The sequence below is a fragment of the Diaporthe amygdali genome, assembly GCF_026229845.1.
Source record: "Diaporthe amygdali strain CAA958 chromosome Unknown NODE_30_length_622097_cov_64_914702, whole genome shotgun sequence".
Lineage (NCBI taxonomy): Eukaryota > Fungi > Ascomycota > Sordariomycetes > Diaporthales > Diaporthaceae > Diaporthe > Diaporthe amygdali.
The window spans coordinates 245,533-270,270 of NW_026517050.1; the positions used below are offsets into that span (position 1 = coordinate 245,533).

The 24,738-nt window shown below is 49.8% G+C and overlaps 7 protein-coding genes across 7 annotated transcripts; 4 read left to right on the forward strand and 3 right to left on the reverse strand.

Annotated features, from left to right (window-relative positions):
- Window positions 1-884: 884 nt before the first annotated feature.
- J7T55_014152 (uncharacterized protein) lies at window positions 885-8,109 on the forward strand (the record flags this gene model as incomplete). The annotated part of the gene is made up of 9 exons (XM_053132204.1): window positions 885-3,439; window positions 3,495-3,576; window positions 3,670-4,052; window positions 4,146-5,005; window positions 5,703-7,021; window positions 7,083-7,206; window positions 7,335-7,566; window positions 7,639-7,836; window positions 7,920-8,109. 9 exons carry the CDS (start codon window positions 885-887, stop codon window positions 8,107-8,109), a joined length of 5,943 nt encoding a protein of 1,980 aa, XP_052989753.1.
- A 3,832-nt stretch (window positions 8,110-11,941) lies between these two features.
- Window positions 11,942-13,454, forward strand: J7T55_014153 (uncharacterized protein; the record flags this gene model as incomplete). Its single annotated transcript, XM_053132205.1, has 4 exons — window positions 11,942-12,238; window positions 12,308-12,342; window positions 12,756-12,822; window positions 13,026-13,454. The coding sequence occupies 4 exons, from the start codon at window positions 11,942-11,944 to the stop codon at window positions 13,452-13,454; spliced, it is 828 nt and encodes a 275-aa protein (XP_052989754.1).
- A 403-nt stretch (window positions 13,455-13,857) lies between these two features.
- On the reverse strand, window positions 13,858-15,049 carry J7T55_014154 (uncharacterized protein; the record flags this gene model as incomplete). Its single annotated transcript, XM_053132206.1, has 5 exons — window positions 13,858-14,010; window positions 14,110-14,322; window positions 14,385-14,456; window positions 14,528-14,672; window positions 14,739-15,049. The coding sequence occupies 5 exons, from the start codon at window positions 15,047-15,049 to the stop codon at window positions 13,858-13,860; spliced, it is 894 nt and encodes a 297-aa protein (XP_052989755.1).
- An 807-nt stretch (window positions 15,050-15,856) lies between these two features.
- On the forward strand, window positions 15,857-16,205 carry J7T55_014155 (uncharacterized protein; the record flags this gene model as incomplete). Its single annotated transcript, XM_053132207.1, has 2 exons — window positions 15,857-15,896; window positions 15,964-16,205. 2 exons carry the CDS (start codon window positions 15,857-15,859, stop codon window positions 16,203-16,205), a joined length of 282 nt encoding a protein of 93 aa, XP_052989756.1.
- Window positions 16,206-17,114: 909 nt separating this feature from the next.
- On the reverse strand, window positions 17,115-18,823 carry J7T55_014156 (uncharacterized protein; the record flags this gene model as incomplete). Its single annotated transcript, XM_053132209.1, has 4 exons — window positions 17,115-17,611; window positions 17,704-18,126; window positions 18,233-18,548; window positions 18,638-18,823. The coding sequence occupies 4 exons, from the start codon at window positions 18,821-18,823 to the stop codon at window positions 17,115-17,117; spliced, it is 1,422 nt and encodes a 473-aa protein (XP_052989757.1).
- Window positions 18,824-19,454: 631 nt separating this feature from the next.
- Window positions 19,455-21,320, reverse strand: J7T55_014157 (uncharacterized protein; the record flags this gene model as incomplete). The annotated part of the gene is made up of 4 exons (XM_053132210.1): window positions 19,455-20,752; window positions 20,838-20,897; window positions 20,971-21,121; window positions 21,237-21,320. The coding sequence occupies 4 exons, from the start codon at window positions 21,318-21,320 to the stop codon at window positions 19,455-19,457; spliced, it is 1,593 nt and encodes a 530-aa protein (XP_052989758.1).
- Window positions 21,321-21,837: 517 nt separating this feature from the next.
- J7T55_014158 (uncharacterized protein) lies at window positions 21,838-22,830 on the forward strand (the record flags this gene model as incomplete). Its single annotated transcript, XM_053132211.1, has 1 exon — window positions 21,838-22,830. One exon carries the CDS (start codon window positions 21,838-21,840, stop codon window positions 22,828-22,830), a length of 993 nt encoding a protein of 330 aa, XP_052989759.1.
- Window positions 22,831-24,738: the final 1,908 nt, after the last annotated feature.

Genomic DNA, 24,738 nt, shown 5'->3' on the forward strand with positions numbered 1-24,738 from the left:
GAAGTGAACCAAATCTGAGCAAAGGTGCCATCACCAGATTCGATATTCACTCGTTCTTTCTATGGATCTTTTGATAAAAGTTCCACGGGTGGCTCCACATTTGGCTTGGAGGATTGTGCGTCAAATTGGCTTTTGAGACGCGGTCATTCGATGCAAAGCTCGGTTAGACTGTTGGATGAATTTCCTGACGTTTACAAGGTTCTGTCCCGAGCAAGAGTCGCGAAGAAAAACAAACAGTCCCCGCAAAAGCGCCGCAAAAACGCGGAGACAAAACCGGGCCAAGAAAGCGGAGGAGCAGTGCCCTAACACCGAGCTGGTCGGTCGGCTTACGTGTTTAGCCCCCGTTTTTGGAGCCGCTAGACTGGCAGACTTGCCGACTAATCACGTCGTATACGGCGGTCGTTCGCGTTTCGGTGTCTCCTCTTTTTCGAACCTTGATGGCACGCCTGCTATATTGCACTCCTACAGTACACGCAATGAAGACCACCGCAGCCCCTGTGCCAGAGAGCACAGAGAGTCTGCCCGGTTTTGAAGGCGGCTGGATACCATGCAGGCATGTCTTGGCCAGTCTTGGCACCTTTCCCTAGCAGGGAACAAAAGACTGCGCCCAGAGCCTCATCACGTCACTTCTACCACTCTTTTGTCTTGGAAGTGTGACCAGATAGACCCAATGGATCCATAGGGCGCTGCGCTGGCTGGTCCCAGTGGGTTCCCATGCACGAGCAGACACGATCAGTGGTGAAGATCGTGACTTGGCAATATCTCGGGCATGCCGGTCGTTGTCTTAGAATCTAGACTCTGTTGACATACTTAGTTGTTGCTTGATCCACTTCCCAGTCAGCTGAGGGTCTTTGTCCTGTGGCACGCGAGATGTCAGTACCAAGATGACTGACCACAAGACCTTGACATCGCCCTCGCAGTCCAAGGATGTTCAGATTGAGTCACTTACAAGCCGCAAAAATGCTCCTCGATTCGAGATTGACTTCACTGCAAATAGTGATGACAATGTCCCTGACAATCCCTTCGCCTTCGCGCCAGGCCACCTGCACAAACTGGCCGTTGCGCGGAGCGTTGCCGCGCTGCAGGCATTCGGCGGGCTGACAGGGCTTGCCTACGGGCTGCGCACCGATGCCGCGTCAGGACTGAGCTTGGACGAGGACAAGCTCGAAGGCCTCATCTCGGCCCAGAGCGCCTGCAAGGAGAGCAGCAGCAGCATCCTCACACCCGATCCCAAACTCCAAGTGCAGCACGACACATTGTCTCGACGCGGCCACAGCGAGGGACATGGTATTCACGGCCTCGCTGAGCAACTGCGTCTTGAACCGGCAGAGAACAAGGGATACTCGGACCGGCGCCGCATCTTTGGGGAGAACCGACTCCCGCCGCCGAGGCAGAGGTCGTTCTTGCAGCTCTGCTGGCTCGCTATGAACGACAAGCTCATTTTTCTCCTCATGGCGTCTGCCACTGTATCTCTTGCTCTCGGTATCTACCAAGCTGTACAGATACAGCAAAAAGGCGGCGCACCTGGTGCAAGCCTCGAATGGGTTGAAAGTGTGACTATTGTCGCAGCTATCATAGTAATCATCCTCGTGCAGGCACTAAATGACTACCACAAGAACTATAAGTTCCAGAAGCTCAATCAGAAGAAGGAAGAGCGGACGGTCACGGTGATGAGATCGGGGAAGCATGTGACGATCAGCGTATTCGATCTGCTCGTTGGCGACTTACTCCGTGTCGAGGCCGGGGACGTGGCTCCTGTGGATGGCATACTGGTGGACGGATTTGGTGTGCAAGTCGACGAGAGTCCTATGACGGGCGAGTCAGACCTGGTCGACAAGACGCCAGCCGCATCGATCGACGAGGCAAACCGGAAACGTAGCACCAAGGACGTGGATCCCTTCATCTTCAGCGGCACACGCGTTGTCCACGGTGTCGGCGATTATATTGCCCTGGCCGTGGGGCCGAACTCCACGCATGGTCGAATCCAGCTCTCCCTTCGAGGCGATGTCGAAGAGACTCCATTGCAGCAGAAGCTTGGTCGACTTGCCAAGTACCTTATTTTTATCGGATTTGGCATTGGTATTATCTTCTTCCTGATCTTATTCATTCGCTGGCTCGTGCAGATGAGCCGGGGCGAACTATCTCATCTTTCGCCACAGGAAAAGGGAGAAGAGTTTCTCGATATCTTCATGCTGGCGGTGAACCTCGTGGTCATCGGAGTGCCAGAAGGGCTATCGCTTGCTGTCGCAGTGGCCCTTGCCTTCGCAACAACGAGGATGCTGAAGGATAAGAATTTGGTGAGACTTCTTCGGTCATGCGAAATAATGGGAAACGCCACGACGGTGTGCTCGGATAAGACCGGAACACTAACAACGAATGATATGACTATTGTTGCGGGTGTTGTAGGGGAGTCTCGGTTTGTCGACGATTTTGGCACGACCGCGACAGAGGCCGAAGAGTCAAAAGTTCTGAGTTCTGGGAAGCTGACCGAGGCACTATCTAGAGAGGTCAAGCAACTACTCAAAGATAGCGTTGTACTCAACTCTACAGCCTTCGAGAACGACGGTGCTGGGACAGGAGACTTCGTCGGCTCAAGCACAGAGACAGCTCTTCTCAAGTATGGTCGCCAGCATCTAGGTATGGGGCCAGTAGCTGAGGAAAGGTCCAATGCAAATGTCGTTGAGTTGTTTCCCTTCAACTCCACGCTGAAGTGGATGGCCAGCATGGTCAAGTTGCACGACGGCAGGTATCGCATGCTTGCCAAAGGTGCCGCAGAGGTTGTCCTTGGAAACTGTTCGACCGCGCTGAAAGATGCACGTGAAGGACTGGCGACTACAGACATGACATCTACAACACGCGATCGGCTGACACAGTTGACGAGGGAATATGCGGGTGACCAACTTCGAGTGATAGCACTCGCGTACCGAGACTTTGACACACCGCCGATGAGCGACAAAGGAGGCCGTGCGGGCAAGACGGAGGCAGTGGACTTCGCCAATCTTTTCAGCCAGAACATGACGTTCTTGGGCCTCTTTGGCATTCGTGACCCGCTCAGACCGGAGGTCATTGAATCAGTCCGCCAATGCAAGGATGCTGGCGTTTTTGTACGCATGGTCACTGGCGACAACTTCCTTACCGCGAAATCGATAGCCTCCGAGAGCGGTATTTACACAGCCGGTGGGATTGCCATGGATGGACCGACGTTCAGACAGTTAAGCGACGATCAACTGGACCTTGTAATTCCCAGGCTACAAGTCCTAGCGAGATCGAGCCCAGAGGATAAGCAGGTCTTGGTACGACACTTGAAGCGCATGGGTGAGACCTGTGCGGTCACTGGAGATGGAACGAATGATGCCCCTGCACTTAAGGCGGCCGACGTCGGATTCGCCATGGGGGTTTCGGGTACAGAGATTGCGAAGGAAGCAAGCTCAATCATACTGTGAGGAATCAGCAATCACTTCACTGTTTAGATATGAGACTAACTTATCCGTTAGGCTGGATGACAACTTCCGAAGCATTGTTCGAGCGCTTGCTTGGGGCAGGATGGTCAACGATGCCTCAAAAAAGTTTCTCCAGGTATGTTAAATTTTAGAAGGGCTTCTGGACTTGAACCATGTGCTTCCCTTTCCAACGCTAGTGGTTGGCTGACTTTACGCCAAAAATGTACAGTTTCAACTGACTATCAACATCACTGCTGCTATTCTGACCATCGTGTCGACCCTCGTCGATGGCCCAGATTCGGGGATTTTTGCAGTGATTCAACTTCTTTGGCTGAATCTAATCATGGACATATTCGCTTCACTAGCCTTATCCACGGGAAATCCGAGCAGGGATGCATTGCGAAGACGCCCCGAACCTCGAAATGCGTCGATCATCTCAATACAGATGTGGAAGATGATCCTTGGGCAGACAATTTACCAGCTCACTGTTATCTTCGTGCTGCACTACGCCGGAGACAGGTTCTTCCCTGCTTCTACTGAATACGAGCGAAACCAGCTCCAGACTTTTGTCTGGAACACGTACATGTTCATATGCCTGTTCAACCAGTCCAAGTAAGTCCTCAAAAACCCCCGTTACAGCGGCAAGACGGTTTGTGTGTGCCTGTATAGTATTCGCGCAAAGCCGACTGACGAGTCAATAATTAGTTGCCGACGTGTAGATAATAACCTGCACATCTATGAGGGCGTTTTCCGTAACCCTTGGTTCCTCGGGGTTCAGGCCCTCACCCTCGCCGGTCAGGTCACCATAGTACTCAAAGGTGGAGACGCCTTTCAAGTTGCACCCATCTCTGCCTCTCAGTGGGGGTTCTCAATCCTGTTCGGATTTCTGGTCCTCCCTATCGGAGCGCTGATCAGGAAAACTCCTGACAAGGTTGTGGTTGTAATAGCTCACAAGCTCTCACCCTTGTTAGCGCCGATTCGGAGATTGAGGAAGCGAAAGCAGGAGAAGAAGAGCTCGAAAGCCAGGGATGCGGAGGAAGTGGAAAGAACGAGAGAACCAGGCGACGAGTACTACGACGAAAAGGACGAGGAGCGACGAGCAAGACGTATGCAGTGGCGTTGGGTCAAGGCCGGACTTGCCGGCGATCAGGAGTTCTTCGAAGACTTTCTGCATCTGCATCATGAAGGCGAGCAGCGCACAGAAGCCTTCACCAAGAAGAGCAGAACCAGGCGTACGCAGACACTCAGCGCTAAAGCTGGCCTGGTGTCAGCTGGGTTGGCGGCTGCCGGAGTCGACGTAAAGCACCACCGACTTACTCCCAGGGCGGGCGCGTTCAATGCGCCTCCGCCACCGGAAAGCCTGAACAAAAGTCTAGAGGTCGCTCCTGTCGATATTCACCAGGTTATTAATGCTGTGCGGCGGAACCCGGAAGACTGCCCAACTGGCTTGCAGATTGAGGTGCACGTCGGGACTTCGCAAGAAGATCCTGTGATACCAGCAAGGGAGATACTGAATAGTAGTACACCACCGAGCCAGAACCCGAAATTTATGGGTTTTGTCGAAGGTTGGTTGAGATAGGTACCAAAAGTGTTAACTCACATATAATCCTTCAACGTAATTTACATGGCCTGACTAGGATTCTTCTCAAGGAGAGACCCATTTCCTATCATTCTATACAGGGATATTTTACGCTGCATTCTTCTCATGAGGAGGGGAGTGTGGAGGACGTCCCTCTTCGGCCTCAAACTATTGACGCCTTTCAATTTTCAGATTCCCTCCCGGATAGGAATTGAAGGGCTCAAGCTGCTCGTGATGTTTGCTGCACTGTAGTCTAGCCAGACTGTATCGATGATCAGCGCCTTGTGTATCCTGGAAATCTAAGTTGTCATATTTCCTTCACATCCCCTGCAAACAACTTGGCACTAGGCCACCAATTACTATGCAGCAATTGAAGTGATTCAGAAGAGCTGCCGGTGCACAAAGTCGGTGCCTGACAAGACAGAGTCGTTGAACAGACGGAAAACTGGTGCCTGAAACGTTGGTTTGTCGCAACAATTTATCAGTCCTGGCGTTAACCGCATCTAGCAGGTTAGCGCTACCTCCTCACATCCACTGCACGTGTGAGGCGCCTGCGTCGTACAGATTCAATATCAGGCAGCAAAAAATGCCTCTTTTGTGACAGGTATAAGGATTTGGAACCAGACAACCAATTCATACAGCATACAGAACCCATTCAATCACTTGTCTTTGACCCCTTGCAGACTCTCTACTCAGTTTGACCCCCATATTCAACATGATGTCTCCACTACAGCCCCTCCCTAGATTCCCAAAGCCTGATGATATCATTCCGGCCATGAACTCTGTTATCGCCGAACATGATGACCTTCGCAATCATCTGGTCAAGACTGTTACTCTCGAGACCGCCAACTTTGACAATGTGGTGCGTCCGCTGGCCGAGCTGGACAATCTCATCCAAGGGACCGTCAGCGCAATTCACGTCCTGGAAGAAGTCACTGGATCCAGTGAAGCCGTTCAAGCTGGAAATCTTTGGAAGCAAGCTCAGAACGAATGGAAAGCCAGAGGTGATCTCTTCAAGCTCCTGGACGCCGTCAATGGCAAAAACGAAGATCTGGAACCCGAGTCGAAGCTCTGGCTGGAGAAGGAGCTGTTTGTGTACACGCTTGCGGGCCATGGACGACTAAGCGAGGCCCAGATCGAGGAATTCAAGCAGAGCCAGACCAGGATCGATCAGCTCCTTTCGAGATTCTCTCAGAGTTTACAGCAACAAAAAGGAGGTGTCTGGTATGAAGAGAGTGAGCTGGCTGGTGTTCCTGATGACAAGATCGCAGGGTGGAGAGAAGCAACGACCGGTCATAACAATGTTTCGAACAACGAAAGGAAGATCTTCGTGCCATTTTCGAATGGTGGATGGATGCAGGTCTTGAGATTCGCCAAGATTGAAGAGTCACGCAAGAGAATGCTAATCGCATATGAGAAAGGCCCAGATGACAATTCGGAAATCATCAGGGAGCTCCTTCTGCGGCGCGATAGTCAAGCACGGCTCTTGGGCTTCTCGAGCCATGCTGACATGCGGTCGCTCACAACAGCCGTCAAATCCACGGATTGGGTCAAGACTTTCTTGAGCGATCTGAAAGAAGGAATCCTGCCCAAACAGACCGAGGCAATCAGAAAGGTTCAGGGCGTGCTGGCCCGAGACCAGCAAGAGCAAGGTGTCCGTGTGGGAAGTGAGGGTGAAGGTTTTGCGGCTTGGAACTTTTCCTACTGCTCCCGTCTGATCCAAGAAAGCATGCATGTTGACCCGGCAAAAGTGGCCGAGTACTTTCCCATCGAGCACACCACTAAGTACATGCTGAATGCATTTGCATCTTTCCTCGGTCTTAATTTCGTTCGGATTCTTGACAAGGACATTCCTCCGGAGTGTACCTGGCATGAGAATGTTGAGGTCTGGTCAGTCTGGGACCATCGGCACAATCCTGCCACACTCCTTGGTTATCTTTACCTGGACTTGATGTGGCGGGAGGAGAAGAGTCCTGGGTACTTCAACCACGAAATTCAATGTGTAAGTCTAACGGAGATAGTCGTCCCACCAGCGCATATCGTGCTAACTAACTCAACTTCAGGGGTACGAGAAGACGGATGGAACTCGGCATTATCCATCCACGTTGCTATGCTGCTCTTTTGAGGCCCCAAGCGAGGATACTTGTTCCACTCTTGCGCACAGTGATGTAGTTCTTTTGTTTCACGGTGAGTACGAATTTCGCACAAGGTTTCATATAAAGACATTTATCTGACAGATGTGTCAGAATTGGGACATGCAATTCATGATCTCGTATCTAAAACCAAATATGTTCGTTTTCATGGCCCAAGACTAGCAGATGACTTCTGCGAAATGCCAAGTGTCATGCTGGAGAATTGGTGCTGGCGAAAAGATATCCTCCGGGACATGAGTCACCACTATACAGCTGTGGGAGACAAACATCTTAAAAAGTGGCGAGCTCAACATCCCAATATGGAAACACCAGCGGTGAAGATGCCCGATGAACTCATCCAAAGTCTCCTAGATGCCCGAGGCTGGGTGAAACTAAATCAGATTACAGTACAATTGTAAGTAGGCAGAATCGATCATTTTGTTAAACTCGTTAACCAGAAAGAAGCTGACTGTGGTCGCAAACCCAGGACCAATGCGCTCCTCGATATGGAATTTCACGACCCCAGCTCCCACCAAGCACTCGTGGAAACGAACATTGGCGACTTGCACAATGCAATCCGTTGTGAGATTAGAGGACTCTCTAACCCTGGGCATGAAAGCTATCCTTATCCAAATTTTCATATCATTGTCAGAGGGTACGATGCGGTGAGCTACAGCTACTTGGCGTGAGTCGACCCCCCGTTCAAGCTGCCCCGGCTTTCTTCGCACCCCACACACATCTCCATTGGCTAATTTGAAATAACGCCAGCGCCGAAGCATACGCTCAGGATGTTTACCAGACAATGTTTGCAAAGGACCCAGCCGATAAACAGGTATGGGATAATTATCGTCGAAGCATTCTTGAGTGGGGCGGGGCATATAGCCAGGGAGAACTGAAGATGCTGGAGAGCTTTCTTGGACGACCTGTCAACATAAAAGGCTTGCTAGACAGCTTCTGAACACGTCTTGCTTACATTGCGGCTCATTGGGGGACGTATCAGGCTCTTAACAGTGTTGAAAAAGAATCAGATGTGCGATGTAGAAGTTGTCTGCAGCTCGAGTGAAATCGTGACTTGTATACTGTTAATTACTACAACATCTGGTGGTTGTGGCCCACTAAGAAAATGCGCAAGATCCACAGCCTTCAAGTCTTGCTGAAATGGTCGACGCTGGGTTTAGTAGCCTCGAAACTCAGTAAATGGTATCAGAGAAGTATGAAGTGAGGAGACAATCAGTTAGCTGATTCGATCCATACGAGGGGGCAATCCGGTCTAGGACTTCATCCAGGCAGTTGTTTGACGGGCAATTCTATCCAAATATAGATCGAAGACGTAGTTTAGGATGTCTGGTGAGTCCGGTGATAACTACTAGTAGCTTTCGTTGAAGAGCAGATTGGGCCCATTAATGCCTCTTAAGGTTGCCTTTTTAGGTTGGTCATTGGTTTGTTTTGAGTTGAGCCACTCGCCAGCCGATGAAGACTGCAACATCACCAAGTTTACTTCTGGACGACTCCGCCCAAGATTCAGGAACCACAGCGGTTATTTCACCGGCATCTCCCTTGTATTCAGAACAGTTTCCAAACGAAGTGTCCGATATTCCCGCGCCGGAATGAAATGTGTCTTCTAAGGAAATGGCATCTCAAAAATACCCGAGGACGCTGCGTTGGAAGCCCAACGCGTCTGTGTCGCTGCATGGTGGTGTCCCACCTAGCTGTCTACAGCCTGTTCCAGAATCGTGGATGAAAACGTAAACCTCTGCAAACATCCCGAATGTTAATTGTCTTGCTGCAACTTCACCGGAAAAAAAAATAAAGTTTAGAATCCCTGGGGATGTATGCTAGTTTTTGAAACATCTGCCGAGTTTTTGGTTTAGGGTTTCCTGCCGATGTACCCGCCAGGGCTGAAGATGAGCATTAAAATTAATACTTTTCGATCCTCGCCACATAATTCGGGATACTGCCATCGAAGTATGGACTCTGTTGATCGGCAATAATTGTCGAGGCTTGCGCGCGCACGCTTTGGCTATCTTCTGCAGCACAGCAGGGGTTGAAAACCCAATAGGATGGCCGAGGACATGCAGGAACGCCGCTACGAACAGGATCGGCAATGCAACCCGATGGCAATCACAACAGTGCCTTGATTTGAGCATCGTGCTATGACATTAGTGTTCATGCCGAGGAACTGCCGACAATTCGATGGAAACTTTATCAGTCGAGCACTTGGTCTAATGGACCTGGATACCTACTTGTCACGCTGGTGTATACAATGTTGAGTAACTTTAACCATGTTTCACAGACATATGCAGAGAGGCGAACAGCTGACTTCTTTCAACCCCTATGTGAATGCACAAGGAAGTGATCGAGAAACTGCTCGCGTACTTCTAGGTCTTGTTGAAGGATCGATTGAAGACTTTCTCTGTTGCGTACGGAGCGCATTTTCCGAACGAAATTTCTAGTAGGTTGTGTGGCTTCTAAAAAATGATCAGTGAATTAGAACCCATAAGAGGCCATTCTAATACGGCTTCGATGGTACCGTAGCAGATCCGCAGGCTATACTCGTTGATCCTCCTCCTTCACCGGCCCTTCCGGCTAGCTGAGCATATAGGTGATACTCTGAGTAGCTTGGGTCCATATGGACCAATAAAACCGCAGAACAATTTGCCACATACGCTGAGTTCTTGATACGAATTTTCTTTTCATGGGAACAATGGCCACGTATCTAATAAGTAACCGGCTAGAATCTACCTGGGTGGCGTCTTTGGGCGTCGTAACATCAGCCTCAGTGGACCGCCTGACGTGTCAGGGCTGTGTTTGCGTGTGACGAATATGATAGGTGAAGTAAGATTTCGTCAATATGAGGCGAGCGTGTACCAGAATTGAAGAATGGGATCATCGAAAGCAACCCAGACGATCGGATTTGACGCATCAGATTGCTTTGGCATTAAGCATCAGTGGGATGAACAAGATTCCGGGTTTCAGATCTTGCTGCACAATCTCTGAAGGCTACACTAGAACATCATGAGGGCTGGTGAGCTGATGTTCGCATAGCCGAAACCTTAACATGTGCTGGGTAACAAAAACTTTATTCGCGGTGAGAAATTGACTTCGACCTAAATCTGAGCGCTGGACACAGCACGTGCCTTCTGTCCATTGCCAGTCTCACGTCTGTAACATCCGACTCCAGTTAGTCAATAGTGAAAATTCGGACATGGCTATGGTTCTGCGAGACTTACGGGTAGACTAACAAAGTTATCTAAGTCTAGCGTCTATGTAGTATTTTGCCAGTGTAAATTGTAGCACACATGTGGAATATCTGTTTTCTTGTACCCCCAATTTTGCTGCTTAAGTACATTTTTGCGAATATGGAAAATCACACAAGCGAACGTGTGTTGTGTGAACACATACTCCCACATTTCATTGGGCCGGGGATTCGAGACGAGGCCTACTTAGGCCATTAGTGTAGAATGCAAGTCAGTCACGTCTCAGGCCGCCTTATTGTTTCATTCAAAGCATTCCCAATTTGGCTAGTACTCTCTCGAAATCACTGCCTGTTGATCCTGGACAGAAACGGTGTCTGCCCCGACTTACAGAAACCTTATAGACTACCAGGGCTGGATACTACTCTGAGCTACGTTGTGTCCCTAGTCATGGCAGGATTGGCAGGATGACGGTGAAGTTGTCAGGAATATTTGAGAAAGACACGGTGCTCGAGTGAGCCTCAGCAAGCGGACCCAACAGATCATGCCTAGATAGTTGAGTCGTTCCAAATATGGAAGCGAGCACGGATATAAACTCTTAAATAGGAATAATTCAAACAACGACGTCGGCAGGTGAATGAATTTTTCTTCTTCGGTGCCTTTCACAGAAGCAATAACAGCTCTATCGTGTCCTGCAAAATCCCACACCTGCCGTGTCAAGGAACGCAGACCATATATAAATTCAACTACCGTCAACATTAAGCTTACCGAGCGTATGACGTTGCCTAGGTCAACGCGATATTTTTCCATGATTTGCCTCACTTGTGGGCCACAACAGCTAGGACGAAACAACTTGCTTCCTCGAGCGTCAGCTGCCTTAGTTCGGGTAGAAGTAAGTTTACGTGACCTTGATAAGCACGGGCAGGGAGAAGCTGTTATCTTCAAAATCAATCGCAGCGGCCATGGAGGTATTACTGCCGGAATGAGACCACAAAAAACTCTCTTTTCAGAGCGAGATCTCGAACAGCCAAGTCCCCGAGACAGATCCCCAGAGCGCATAGGAGCCCAACCGATGCCGATTCTCCCGCTGCATCTCGTGACTGGTTTTGTGGACCTTGGTTGTACGGTAATCAGAAGACCATCATTCTATTGGCGCAGCGCACCTAGTAACACTGCCCAATGTTTACAACAGATCTTTACCGTTGATCTAGATTCCTGGCTGCTCTCGATATAACTTGAATGCCAGCTGGAGAAAATTCATCAAGCCCACCTAAACTAAACATGCCTGGACTCTGCGGGGACGCAGCGGTATCATCAAAGCAAGGAGACTCAAATCGGGTGGCATTGGTTGATATCCTGTCTCATTCGTCGCTATTATTTTCTCCAAAGGCATGGATGAACCTTCCTGTACGTGCTTGGCACGCATATCTTATGGGGGCATATTCCCCCAATATCCGTATAAGCCGGACTTGCCGGGCTCAGCCGCCTATAAAGAGGCTCTTCGAGGACCTAGCTATTATGTGGGTGTCGCAGAGGTCTTTCTTTTTTTATTTCTCATCTTGTTTCTTGAGTATATTTGTAAACGCTAACGCCAAGATGCTTGATACACTTCTCGCCCCAACGGGCCCCAGCCGACTCTATGCGATGTTGGCTCTTATCTTCGTCTTCATTTTGCTGGACACAGGCAGAATGATCTACTTCTCCAGGTTACACGCGTTAAAGAAAGTTCCTGGTCCTGGTCCCTGGTTTCCTGCAGCAAGCTCTCTTTGGATTCGCTGGCAGCGGTGGCACGGCCGATTATCTTTCACGGCCGATTATCTTTCACGGCCGATTATCTTTCACGGCCGATTATCTTTCACGGCCGATGACCTGCTCCGCCGATATCGACTTGTAGTACGTAAAAACCCGAAAATGGTCCTGATCAACGACTCTCTGTTGCTGCAGGCGCTGTTCACTCGATAGGACATCGACACAGCTCCCAAGGCGATTCGAGCGCTGTACGCATATAATTCTCCTTGTTCTGAGCCTCTCGCAGCTAACTTATCGTAGCCGCATTGGAGGCCATGAATGAATTGTCAGCTACCCTCAAAATGACGTTGAACGTGAACGACTTCGGCCTGTCGTGGTCACCACTACCACCAAATCAATAAGATACTGGCACCCCATCTTTGAAGACAACATCAAAACTATGATTCGCAACCTAGGCGCGCCCTAGGGCGATATGCCAGGAGGTTGCTCATCACATTGGTATCGCCACTCTGCTGAACTCCCAAGTCGTCATGGCGGGCTCACAGACAAAAGTTGAGCCAGAGGACCCCCCCTGAATTGTTGGGGAATGCAATTCCCTAGTGGTATGGAGTTTGTGTCTCCCTAACTGGACCTTTGAGTTACTGAGGGTCAGTCCTTTTAGCCACGCGAGATTTCGAATAAGGTCCGGTGAGCTGCTGTTCGAATTGGGCGAGAACATCGCCAACAAGGTGAAGAAAGCCGACCCTGCAGACCCTGATGAGGTTCTAATATTTGATTGACTCTGATAAAGAAGCAAGGAAAGGGCAATCAATGGTCACACAACGAGAGCAGCACCGAAATCGCAGGTCGAATCCTCGCTACTACAGAGGCCACCTAATCTGCCCTGGCACCCATGTTCTATGAGCTGGCTAAAGATACTAGCCTTCAGCAGAGCGTGTACAACGAGCTGCGCACCACTACGGATAAGAATAATCTTGAAAATCTTAAGCTGTTGGGCGCATGTGTCAGCGAGGGCCTGCGGTTCCGCCCTCCCGTTGCATTGACTGGGAGCCGAGTCGTGCCCAAGAAAAGCATCGGATTTCTTGGCTACGACATCCCTGCAGGCACGGTCGTGACCACCCACCCATTTCCAAACTATGCTATGATTGTTTCGACCCGCCCAGATCGGTGGAAGAGGACGGACTGGCTGAAGTCTGCCGCCTCACGGCCCCCTTTGGTTTGGGTGCTCGATGGTGCCCTGGCGGCAACATGGCTAACTACCAGATGCGTCTTATCATCGCGGCTGTTCTCCGCGAATTCAAAACTTTCCATCGGCCCCGAGACTACTCCGGAGTCAATGACTCCTTTCCAGGCCAATTGATTCCGGTCACGCTACGACGAATGCTTGCGCATTCTCGCGCCACGCGGCTCTCTGACTCCTGGACAATAAGCCATTTTTGGAACTCATCGATGCCAGGAATAGTACAATCATGCTACTATTCCCTTTAGCAGCAAGAGACAAAGAGAAGTGAATCACTAAGACTAATAGCTGAGCCTGAAATATTGATCAGTGTCTCAAGCTGGGGCATGAGGTGGTCGGTTCGGGCTAGAGGAGGAGGCAGCGGGTTCAGGGTCGAAGACGAGAAGGCACTCGGTTCAACAGTGCGCTACGAGCTAAATTCAAACACATGCATCTGGACACATTTGAGTGCCCGCAAATATGTCTACAAGTAGGCATACTCTAGATTCATTGTTTAGAATTCTGTTACATCCTGGCGAGCTCCTTATTCTCCACTAGGTGGTGTCAGCATTTGACCAAGTGGCTGAGGGATGCCAAAGCTCGGTGTATCATTTCCCTGGAACTCTATTTTCTGAGCCATGGTGAACCGGTCGTCGCCACATGAGCCTGCAGGGTTGACCGTTGCGTGGAAAGCATTCTTCATCCCATATGTATCAGCCATCAGGATTCCCCGTCTACTAAGGAGCGTTGAAGCCAGGGTCGCAGAGGAAACTCTTTAACAAGTAATCTGACTTACCCAGATTTCCGTGCCATCCGGAGACAAAAAGATGCAGTTATGGCCCGTGCCAAAGTTCCCGTTGGCCTGTGTAAGAACGGGGCCAGTCTTGTGCCATGAAGACTTATCCAGAGGGTCACCGCCCAAGTAATGCAGCAGTCCGAGGGCGTAGTTTGGGGTCCCGCAGAAAGAACCCGAGTATGTCAGCCAGATGTTATCTTGGTAGTAAAGTGGCTACGGAGGACACTTAGTGTGAATACTCGAATAGTTCCTCTCCAGGGGTCACTCTGACATACGTGTGGCCCTTCGTTCAGTGCATATGGAACGCCAGTCACGTTACCTTGGAAGTTCGTCAAGTTTTGCTCCCACTTTTATTCATCAGCCACTGATTCTACCCATGATCCGGGAATTTTCGTGCTTTTGGAGGCTCTAAACTCACCGGTCGGTCAGGCTGCGAGATGATATTCCAACCCTCGACTGTCCATGAATCTGTGTCCAGCTTCGTAATTTGGATGGACTGGTCGTTATTCTCATCCATCGCGCTCACGACGTGATATCGTCCGTAATTTGGCACTTCCAGATATCTGAGGACTTGGAGTCAGGGATTGAAAAGCTGGACATAAGCGCTTGTTTTGTGGGGTCAAACTGACGTTCCGTCGATGGAAAAGGTCAGGTTCTTCTCCGGTCCACCGCGTCTTCCCGGCGGAGGCACGAGGTCTGCTAAAAACTCGTAATCACAATCAAATGGGTTGGAACCATCACAACCTCTTAAAATACGCGTCATGCAGGTATCACAGCACGTTTGATTCGCGTGGCACGAAGAGTACAGCATGTACCAGGTGTCGTCGATATGATGTATCTCTGGTGCCCACATGTGAGCACTGCGGGTGACGTTGGTATCCTCCCATATAGTCTTGGTCTCTCCAAATACAAGGGCATCCAGAGTGTTGGCTTTGGACATCTCGATGTGTGTGTCTGAGGTGTGGGTCATGAAGTAGCTACCATCAACGTAGACCATGGACGGGTCCGGTCCTGGATAGCGTATTGGGTTGTGATAAGCCGCTGAAAGCGCAACAGCCAGTGCTGCGCATAGCAGCTGAAGAGAAAAAGGAGGCATCTCACTGGCTATTACAGCAAATGCGGTGCAGTTACCTGGTTGGTTTCAGTCGGTTCTCGCTGTCATCTTCTTCTACCCCTCAATGGCCTATTTCATCGCATACGATGCGATCACTCACTCTTTATATGAGAACGAGCATGAGTTCGGGCCGCCATTGCAAACTACCTTTCGGGTACACGTCTTCCCCTTAGCACCGAACTAGGCTGCAATACCTTCCACAATTTAGAGATGCTCACGAACTTTCAGGGTGATGACACCTTAAAGGCCGATATCATCCCATAATATTGCAGTTCATCCATGCTCGACCTGCAGTAGTCTGAGTACACGGCCGCCCGCCATGTAAGCTTCCGCCAAGAAACGCTGTGTGCCTGGGCCGATGGTGGGTGACTATGGCGCTAATGGCACACTGCAGTCTGATCTCGGTAACATCAGATGCCGCTTGCACTGTGATTGCACAAAAAGTCAAAGCTACAAAGTTCGAAGGCCACCGCCTGTTGTACACTGCGTTCAAGCCAGTCACTGCTGGAGACGTCGAATTAAGACAGCCCCACATTGCTGTCTTGCTAGCGTCGAAATTCCATCTCATTTTGTTGGCTTCTATGCAACTCCGCTTTTGCCACTGAGAGGACTATCGGCCACTTCATCCTTCTAATGCCGGGGTTTGATGCCGGGAAGCTGAAGTCCTCAGCAGGTCCGTCTATCGAAAGAGTGGTCTTGATGCCACCATATCCTAACTGCCGACCGTCGGAGCCCCTGAGATTGTCTTGAGGTCAACAAGGGCTATAGTCCAGAGAACAACCCAAAGGTCCGTGTGAAGACGCTTCCGTGGGATACGACGGTTCTCGGTTATGCCCAACACACAAGCATCGACACGGCATCTGAGCCCATTGTCGCAAATTGCAAAGCGTTCCTGGTGAAGCGCGACTTGATACTTCCCACAATTGATAAGTACAGCAAATTCTACAGCATTCCCGACCAGACCACGATAGTCAGGTTTTGAGCTCGCACAGCCGCAAAATCTTTGAATCGGAAGGCCACGTACGAGAGGACTATAGGAAAATTGGCGGATGGACCACCGACAGTGATTGTTCCTTGGATTCTGATGACCACAAAGATTCTGGTCGACCACAAGTGGGTCCTACCCCTATTCGATCCACTTACTCCGTCTATACCGCATGGTTTACTATAAATCTTCTTTTCTAACACCTTAACACGATTTTATTGTATTATATCATAGGAATGGAAACTTTGTATGTTAGTACACACTTGTAGATTGAATTACAAGCATTCAAAATCCTACAATGCTGCTGCTAGCCCAGCACAAAGCTGAAGGCGGATATTTCGGTCTAGCCAGCGGCTCTGTCGAAGAGAATGCCGCCCGACTTGAATGCCCCCTGGAAGATCTAAGCAAGCTTGCGCTGCTATAAGTTCATCCACAAAAGCTTGTATTCCCACTTAGTACGCAAGACGGTGCTCATCAATCTCTGTCTTCGACGCGTGAAGGTATTGGGGCTCGAGTCGCAAATTATACCTAACGACTATAATCAGCGCACCAATCTTTGATCTCCCGACCTCATCTACTGGCACCCAGCACAAACCAGGTAATTGGGAAATTATCGTGAGAGCAGCTAACAACATTTGTTATCTTGACACTGTTTCCCTGCACAAATTTAGATAATCGAGAGCATATAGTTTTCGATGTGTTGCGATTACTTGTGTTCTCTTTTCTGTTGAATACCCATCCAAATGTAAGAAAAGCTTCCCTTTTCAAGATTTCCCAGTACTGACCAGGAAAGGCTTGCTTGTTTTTATCAATTACATGTTCAGTTGCTTAATTGTGCCTGCTTTCGACGTGTTTTTCCTCGCCACGTTGTGGTCCTTCTTCCATCTTGATGCGGTCCTTTATCTGCTAGGTTCGAGTCGATGACATAATTTTCTGCAAATCTTTGCTTTCCTGCATGAGACACATCTCACTCAGTATTTCGTCGCTGCCTCCGCCAATGACAAGCACGCGCATGTCTCTACTAATTCGCTCGATGCGGTCGCCAGGGCCGCCACGGGTGTATCCCAATGCACCCATGATCTGCTGACATTCTCTCACTGCGAGCTCGAGTGCCCTCGCGGCATTGACCTTGGTCAGTGCGCATAGGCCGCCGATGGGTGTGCCAGCCTCATCCCCGCCCTGCAAGCGGGTTCTGTTGCAAAGCTGGACTAATGACTCGATTAGTGCATACGTACTTGTGACCTGCATGCCAATATTCGCGAATTTGAGCCGGATAACCTGACGCTCGATCAGGGGCTTTCCAAATGTGTGGCGGGTGATGGCATGCTGGTATGCGTCCTCAACGCATACTCGAGCCAGACGAAGGCAGTTGCTTGCGATCCAAAGTCGCTCGTGATTGAAACCTGCATAGATGAGTAAGACAGTAATTTCTATTGCGCTTCGTGTCTCTGCCCATCGAGACCGGGAAATGGTCGTCGACGAGAGTGATACTCACATGTCATGATGAGTCGGAAACCCCGGTTCAGCTCGCCAACTATGTTCTTGGTAGGTACCTCCACGTTTTCAAAGCCGAGAGTGGCGCAACCTTTGAAGCCGTTAATCAACAGGTTCTTATATTTGACGTTGGTCACCACATTTAGAGTCTCAATCTTACCACTTAATTCGACCCCAGAGTTGCGAATCTCGCTCCGAGTGACGCCCTTCGAGTCGAGAGGGATCACCAAGACTGAAATGCCATCTTTTCCAGGACCCCCCGTTCGGACCACAGCCGTACAGTAGTCAGCGGTCATGCCATTAGTGACCCATTTTTTCATGCCATTGACCACGAAGACATCTCCTTTTTGCTCGGCTGTAGTCACAATGCCAGCAACATCAGATCCAGCTAACAGCAGCGTAATCAGTTGACCAGACTCGACGTCTAAGGGTACAAAGCAGGGGCGAGAATCACAGCAAGGGAACGAAGAGAAGACTGGATAAAACCGCGTAGAGTGAACTATCAGTCTGAGACCATCTTTCTCACTCACCCTGTGGCTCAGTGCAACCCAAGCAGAATCTCGCCTCGCCTCGGACGACAGGCGGCAGCCACTTGGACTTTTGTTCTTCAGTTCCGAATTGAATAACAGGGGGGCATCCAATCGAGTTGCCACATCCTAAAGCCCATATGGTCCCCAGCGACCCACAGCGTGCCATCTCATCCATGGCGATGAGATCATGGAAGCTGTCCCACTCGTTTGGAGCGACATCACCTGGCAACGTTGTTGTCTCAGGAAGGTGTCTGCCTAGAGCAGAGGGGTCGAGTGAGACAGCCGTGTATCCTAGATCGGAATGGCGTTTGAGTGCCTACGTGGACCCGATTAGTGAATTAAGAGCACCTCAGCGAGGCTGAGGGAATAAACATGTGCCATTCGGGAACTGGCATTTGATCTCACATTTGGCGGAACAGCACCTTTCTCCTCCCACTCAGATACAAATGGAACTATCTCGGTGTCGACATAGTGGCGGATAGCCTGCCTTAGCCGCCTGTGGGAATCTGTGTAGTTTGGGTTGTCTGTCCGTGAGTACCATAGCGGCTCAGCAAAGGGGGTGGTGGACCCGAAGGCCCCGAAACTGCCCATATCTGGAGCTCGATCACCGTGATAAGATAGGACAGAAGAGCTGGTTTGAGGAATGCAGACAAGTTCAAAGACAACGAGCATTGAGCTGCAAGCACGCCCGTGCTCTATAAACTAAGGCAGCTATGCCGCTGGCAACGCCAATGCGACTGAAAGTTAGGTGCCGCATCAACAGGGAACGGAGTCATGGAGGCCCAGGGATAAGGGGCCGATTTATGTACCTAGCAAAGCTTAATGTTAGGGCGGTGTGAACGAGTGGACACTAGCAGTCCGTACGACATGTGAAACAAAAGTCTTAGTTTGGAATATGAAGACGAATTGTATAGAGTTCAGATAAGAAGCTCGGATTTCTAATGTTTGTGTCAAAAGAAGGGCGATCACCAAAGAACTAAGACACAACGCGGAAGCGTAAAGCGCACTGTAATCTCTAGAATGCTAGGGACCTGACAAGGCGTGATTGACAGAGACTTGGATACGAAACGACAAGGGATTCTGTTGGAACGGCAAAGGAGAGATAGTTTCGAAACACGAGCTTCTCACTTATCTTGCTCAGCTATCTAGATGCAAGCTAGCAGACATGGTTGTAGAAGGTGTCACAAATTATGCAATCAGCTTCCGGTCGCGGAAACTTGGCTCATTTGCGTTCCCGGAATCGAATCAAGGGTCCAAATTTGACCGCAGCGACATGTTCCCAAAGCTGATACTCGTCCTTCCTATGCCTTCCATACACTGCACCTTGACATCCCCCGCCGCCAATCTCTCCGTCTGGCCCTTCGGCTAATTTCATGTCGAAACGGCATAATAACGTGGCGAGCGTCAACATTGCCTCGGCAACCGCAAGCGGTTTAGCAACGCAACTTCTAGGGCCGAGAAGAAATGGAGAGAAGGCACTCTGAGCTCGTTCAAGGGCTAAGACGTCATCGCTCTCCGTCCATCGCTCCGGCTGAAAGACTGAAGATTGGTCGAAATAGGCTGGATGGCGTTGGATGGCATAGAGGGATGTACCCACGTCACAGCCAGCCGGAACAGGCCGCCCGTCGACCATGACATCGGCGAGGACACCGCGCCACTGCGCGCTTGCAGCGGGCGGTGACAGCCGAAGGCTTTCGTCTAAGCATGCGCGGAGGTATGTGCACGAGTTGAGTGCAGTTCCTAGACGGACGTTGGCTTCGGAATGCGAAAACTGCTCTCTGACCTCGCGAACTGCTTTTTCGTAAACCGCAGGGTTTCTCATCATGTAGAACAAGGTTGCTGAGATGGCTGTTGAAGTGGTTTCCGAACCTGCCATCAACAAGGTCGTGCACTCTCCCCCCAACTCTGACAGACTTGGGAAGTTCTCTGTCCTCATGTCATCTTCGGTGCCCTTGGGGTCGAGCAGTATAGAGAAAATATCGTTCTGTCTCGTCGTTGAAGATTGCATTCGAGACTTCAGCAAAGTACTGATGAAAGGAATGAATCTGTTGCGAGAGTTGATTGAGCCTTTAAACAACCACCGGTCTATTCGACGGGTCGTCAGCTCCCGGGCCTGGAATAGGACACCGGTGCGAATGTTGCAATCTTCTATGCATTTCGTAACGAATCTGTACTCTGGCGATTGGATCAAGTTCACGTTTCTTCCAAAGATAATGCCCAGTATGACATCAATAGCAAGATAACTTGCCCACTTCGACATGTCGTGTGCGGGCGACCATTCATTCTCCATTTTGGATGCAGTAATCTCTTTCGGCGCTAATTGATCCGCTAGAGCCTTGACACGCTCCAGGACCTTCTCCTCAAAGCCCTGGATCGCTGTCGCGGAGAAACCTTGGCTGAGCGTGCGTCGCTTCTGCGCGTGAAGCTTCCGGTCCGTCGCGGTGAACGTGCTTGGGGCCCGATGAACCATGACATGGTATGCCGTTGACTTCTGGAAACTCTTGTTGTGTCCATATATCTCTAATTGTTTTGCAGAACGAAGTCAATGGGTGTCCCTTGTTTTTTTCTTCTTCAAATAGAGCCGGGAATCGATCAACTGACACACCTTTCATCCCGCTGGGCGTGTTGACGAGGAGCCGATTTGGAGCATAACGAACAAAGTCCCCTAACAACTGTCAGATAGAAAATTCCCCTGGAATAGCATCAAATCAACAATTCAGTTCTTGGTCCGTACGTACCATACTTCTCGTGACACCTCCACATGTCAACGTGAATGTCGCCAGTCCATGCATAGTAGGCGCTGTAAAGGTTGCTGAGCCTCGCCAGGACCGGTCCAGGGTATTTCGATAAAGGATGGAACCATAGTCGATATGTGCAAACACTCAGTACCTGAGCGAGAGAAGTTTGTGTCAGTACGGATGAACTTCGGGTGGCAAAAACATTACCAGTGCCACGGACGAACCCTGGCAGCATACGCCACGGCATATAACAGATTGCCACTTACATATACAAGCCCGACAACGCCCGATAGGGCAAGTGCCCGATGAAGATAATCCATAGCCATTGCCCAAGAAGCAAGCCTATTCATTTGCCTCTGTAGGTATTGTTCAAGAGCAGTACCAACAAAGTATGTGCTACGAAGAAGGTTGGAAAGGGCCAGTGTTGGAATTTTGAGACCAGACCATTCCAATCCTGATCGAAGATAAGGTGAGGCAATCGAAGAGATTTATTGCTTAGTTGATCATCGGAGGTGTGACTCGACCTGCATAAGCTGAAGAAGGTTTACAGGGTACAAAAACTAGGCGCTTCAGAATTCGGCTGCACATCATTTTTCGCCATCTGCAATCGTCGACTCGTAACATGATAACCAGGTAGCACGCGGTATCCGCGGATAGTCTGAAAGTTTAAATTACGGCATGCTTCCGATACATGACTAGGGACTTCTAAAATTGACTCGTTTTGCCGGCATATCAGCCCCATGCTGTAGCGCCGGTGCATAGGCCGGTGGTCTTTTTATTCGACATAGCTCCTGAATCACTCTACAAGATTCAGCATCTGAAATTGAGCGGCTCGGCAAAGACTTGATACGAACATTGCAGAACAAGATGTCATTTCTTCGCGGCTTGAACTGGGCTGCCCAAAGCCTAGGTTCGGCTGGATACTATCCTTACTTCGAACACTTTGGACGAGTCTTTTCTTTACTTCCCAACGACCCGACAGTCAATTACAATAATGCGACCAAGCCTATATCCGAATCCAAGACTGCTAGAGACCACGTCTCTTGGGCGAAAGTCCAGCATGGTGACGGTTACGAAGTTTCCAGACGGGGCCGAACGATCATGATAACTCTGAATCGGCCAAACCAGGGAAACGCACTCACCCTCGACCTTACCATCGACCTTACAGCGGTTTTTCTGAGATACTCTAGCGATAGTTCAATCCATCGTATCATCCTCACAGCTCGAGGGCGGTACTTCTGCACTGGAATGCACCTCCAAGAGGACTTGTTCACGTCACCCGCATACCGAGGTTCGGCACTCCAAGATCTCTTCAAGGCTATCGACACGTGTCCAAAGACGACGATTGCAGTTATCAACGGACCAGCCTTCGGCGGAGGCGTTGGCTTGGCTATGGTCTGCGACATACGTCTAGCAATGGAAAATGCCTACTTTTGCCTGAGTGAGGCGAAGCTAGGATTGTGCCCTGCAGTTGTGTGCCGGTATCTGTTGCGGGAATGGGGGATCAGCCTGGTCAGAATGGCCATGTTGAGGGCAACGAAAGTCCAACCGCAAGCGTTATCGAATATCGGGGTGATTCACGGAATCGCAAAGGACCAATTAGATCTGGATAATGCCCTCGAAGGGTTATTGTCGGATTTGATGCTCGTCGCACCCCAGGCATCCACGAACATCAAAAAGTTGCTCGCGGAGGCCGTTGCCGATGATCACGCGATGGACACTTTAGCTCTAGACTTATTCCAAAACATGTTCGAGGAGAATTCAGAGGCGAGATACGGTGTTGCACAGTTCCGGGAGGGCAATAGAAATGTGAATTGGGATAATACCACTGTAGAATACATCAGCCACTTAGACAAATAACATTCATAAATGTGTCTCTCGAGAATATAACTTTATGCTAGCTATATGATGGGAATAATGGATTGAGACAAGTCTCCTTACGTGGTCTGAATATTTTTCTTTCATTACAAATGACAAGGCAAAGTGGCGGCGGCTGTGTGCGTTTATGGGTGCGACTCTGCTCGAAAGCAGCATACAACGTTGGTCGGCAATGTCGGCTGACAAGGTCGAAAACACGTTCCTCGTGTGGCCTATAACTCATCATGCCGCTCGGAAGTCACGATGCAATGGTGAAACAAACAGTTCTAGCATCTAATCTGCGTGAAGACAAGTTCAACGGGTGCCATCGGCAGAATTCACCCTGGTACGGGGCAACCACTGCCTTGTTGTGCTTGGTCCACATCTTTAAGGTCGTATTATCACAATCTTGTCACACTCCGAGTCATGTCTTGCACGTTAAGTCCAACGAAATTATGAGGAGCACGTAGAACAACATCCCGAACGCGCGTGACCATAGCGTATGTCACAATGACGAGGAAAGAAGTGGGCCCCATAACTTCCACGGCTGAGAGAATTTCGACCCGAATCACTAGCACTATATGAGCTACAGATCACTTTGTATAGCTCACGTTCGACCCATCGACCATCTTCTCAAAACCTTTCTTCTCATCGCCTAGAAAAGCTCCTACATAGTCCTTCTCACACCCATCCTGATCGCATAGCACTGTCTCTCGTTAGAGCGAAGTCAAACTAATAGTGTTTGTGATCCAACTTGACCCTCAGGCCTCTTTTTTTTTTATTTCTTTCCAGCCAATGTGTTACCTCTAGTCAGTCAGAGGACGGAGTGTTTGTAAGGCATGCTTTGATATGGTTGGAAGATCTCACAACAAGAGCATCGGCAGTGACAGCTGCGTCCATAAGACCTTCTCATAACGGGCGAGAACGAAGTACAACCCGTAGTAGGGTGGGAAAGGGTAATTCTTACACCTAATTTCAAGTTCTGAATGTTCGATGTGTTATGTTTAACTTAATAAAAGGCTTCCTGAGCTTTAGCTAAATCGTTGGCATTGTAACTAAATTTCCGCACAGTTGTTCTTGTCGTTTGCAAGGATACTCTTAAACTTCTTTTCCATCTAGCCGTATGGCATGGGTGTACCAGCATTTGGTGGCTTCCTCAAGACCTTCGTCTTACATCATCTCCCTGTATTAGTTGCCTCGACCCGTCACGTGTCGTCGACACGTGTGGTTTCAATCTGCCAGCGACATCGACTTTGACTTCGTAAATTCAAGGCAACGTGCTTTGCGAATAAATTAAATCAAGTCGTCTTGCAATGAATTGGGCTGGTTAAACTGAATGGTGGGAGGAGGAAATTGTGTCGTGTTGCAGCACAGGGATGTGATCAGATCCGTCTGGCATGTTTCGAAGCCCACCCCCCCCCCCCCACACACACACCTATATATTTCGTGTGCAATACATTCAGTCAGTGCGGCACAGTCTATGCTCCCTCCTCCACTAGATTTAAAGCGACCACATTCACACTGACTATCACGCCTGTCCTGTACCTGGTATCGGATTACCACTTATCAAGATAGATAATCTTGAAGCTCAAATCAATGGAGTTGATCAACTTCATTCCATGCAGCTGGGCAAAATTACAAAATACTATGAATGTGGACAACATCGAAACCCTTGGCCTCGAAGGTGTGACCCCAACAGGCAGCCTGTGTGCCGGCCGGTCAGGGGGACGCGACCACTCACCGAAAGTGTAAAAACAGCCCCCAAACCACATGGTTTGAAGCTACTGCACTCCGCAGCAGAGCCTCCAAGATGAGTCAATTTCTCATAGCGTCCTTCCCACATGGCTTGCAATAAGCGCGATGACAGGCACGCGTGCGGCTGTGCCCACCACTACCAAATCACCCGCCAAG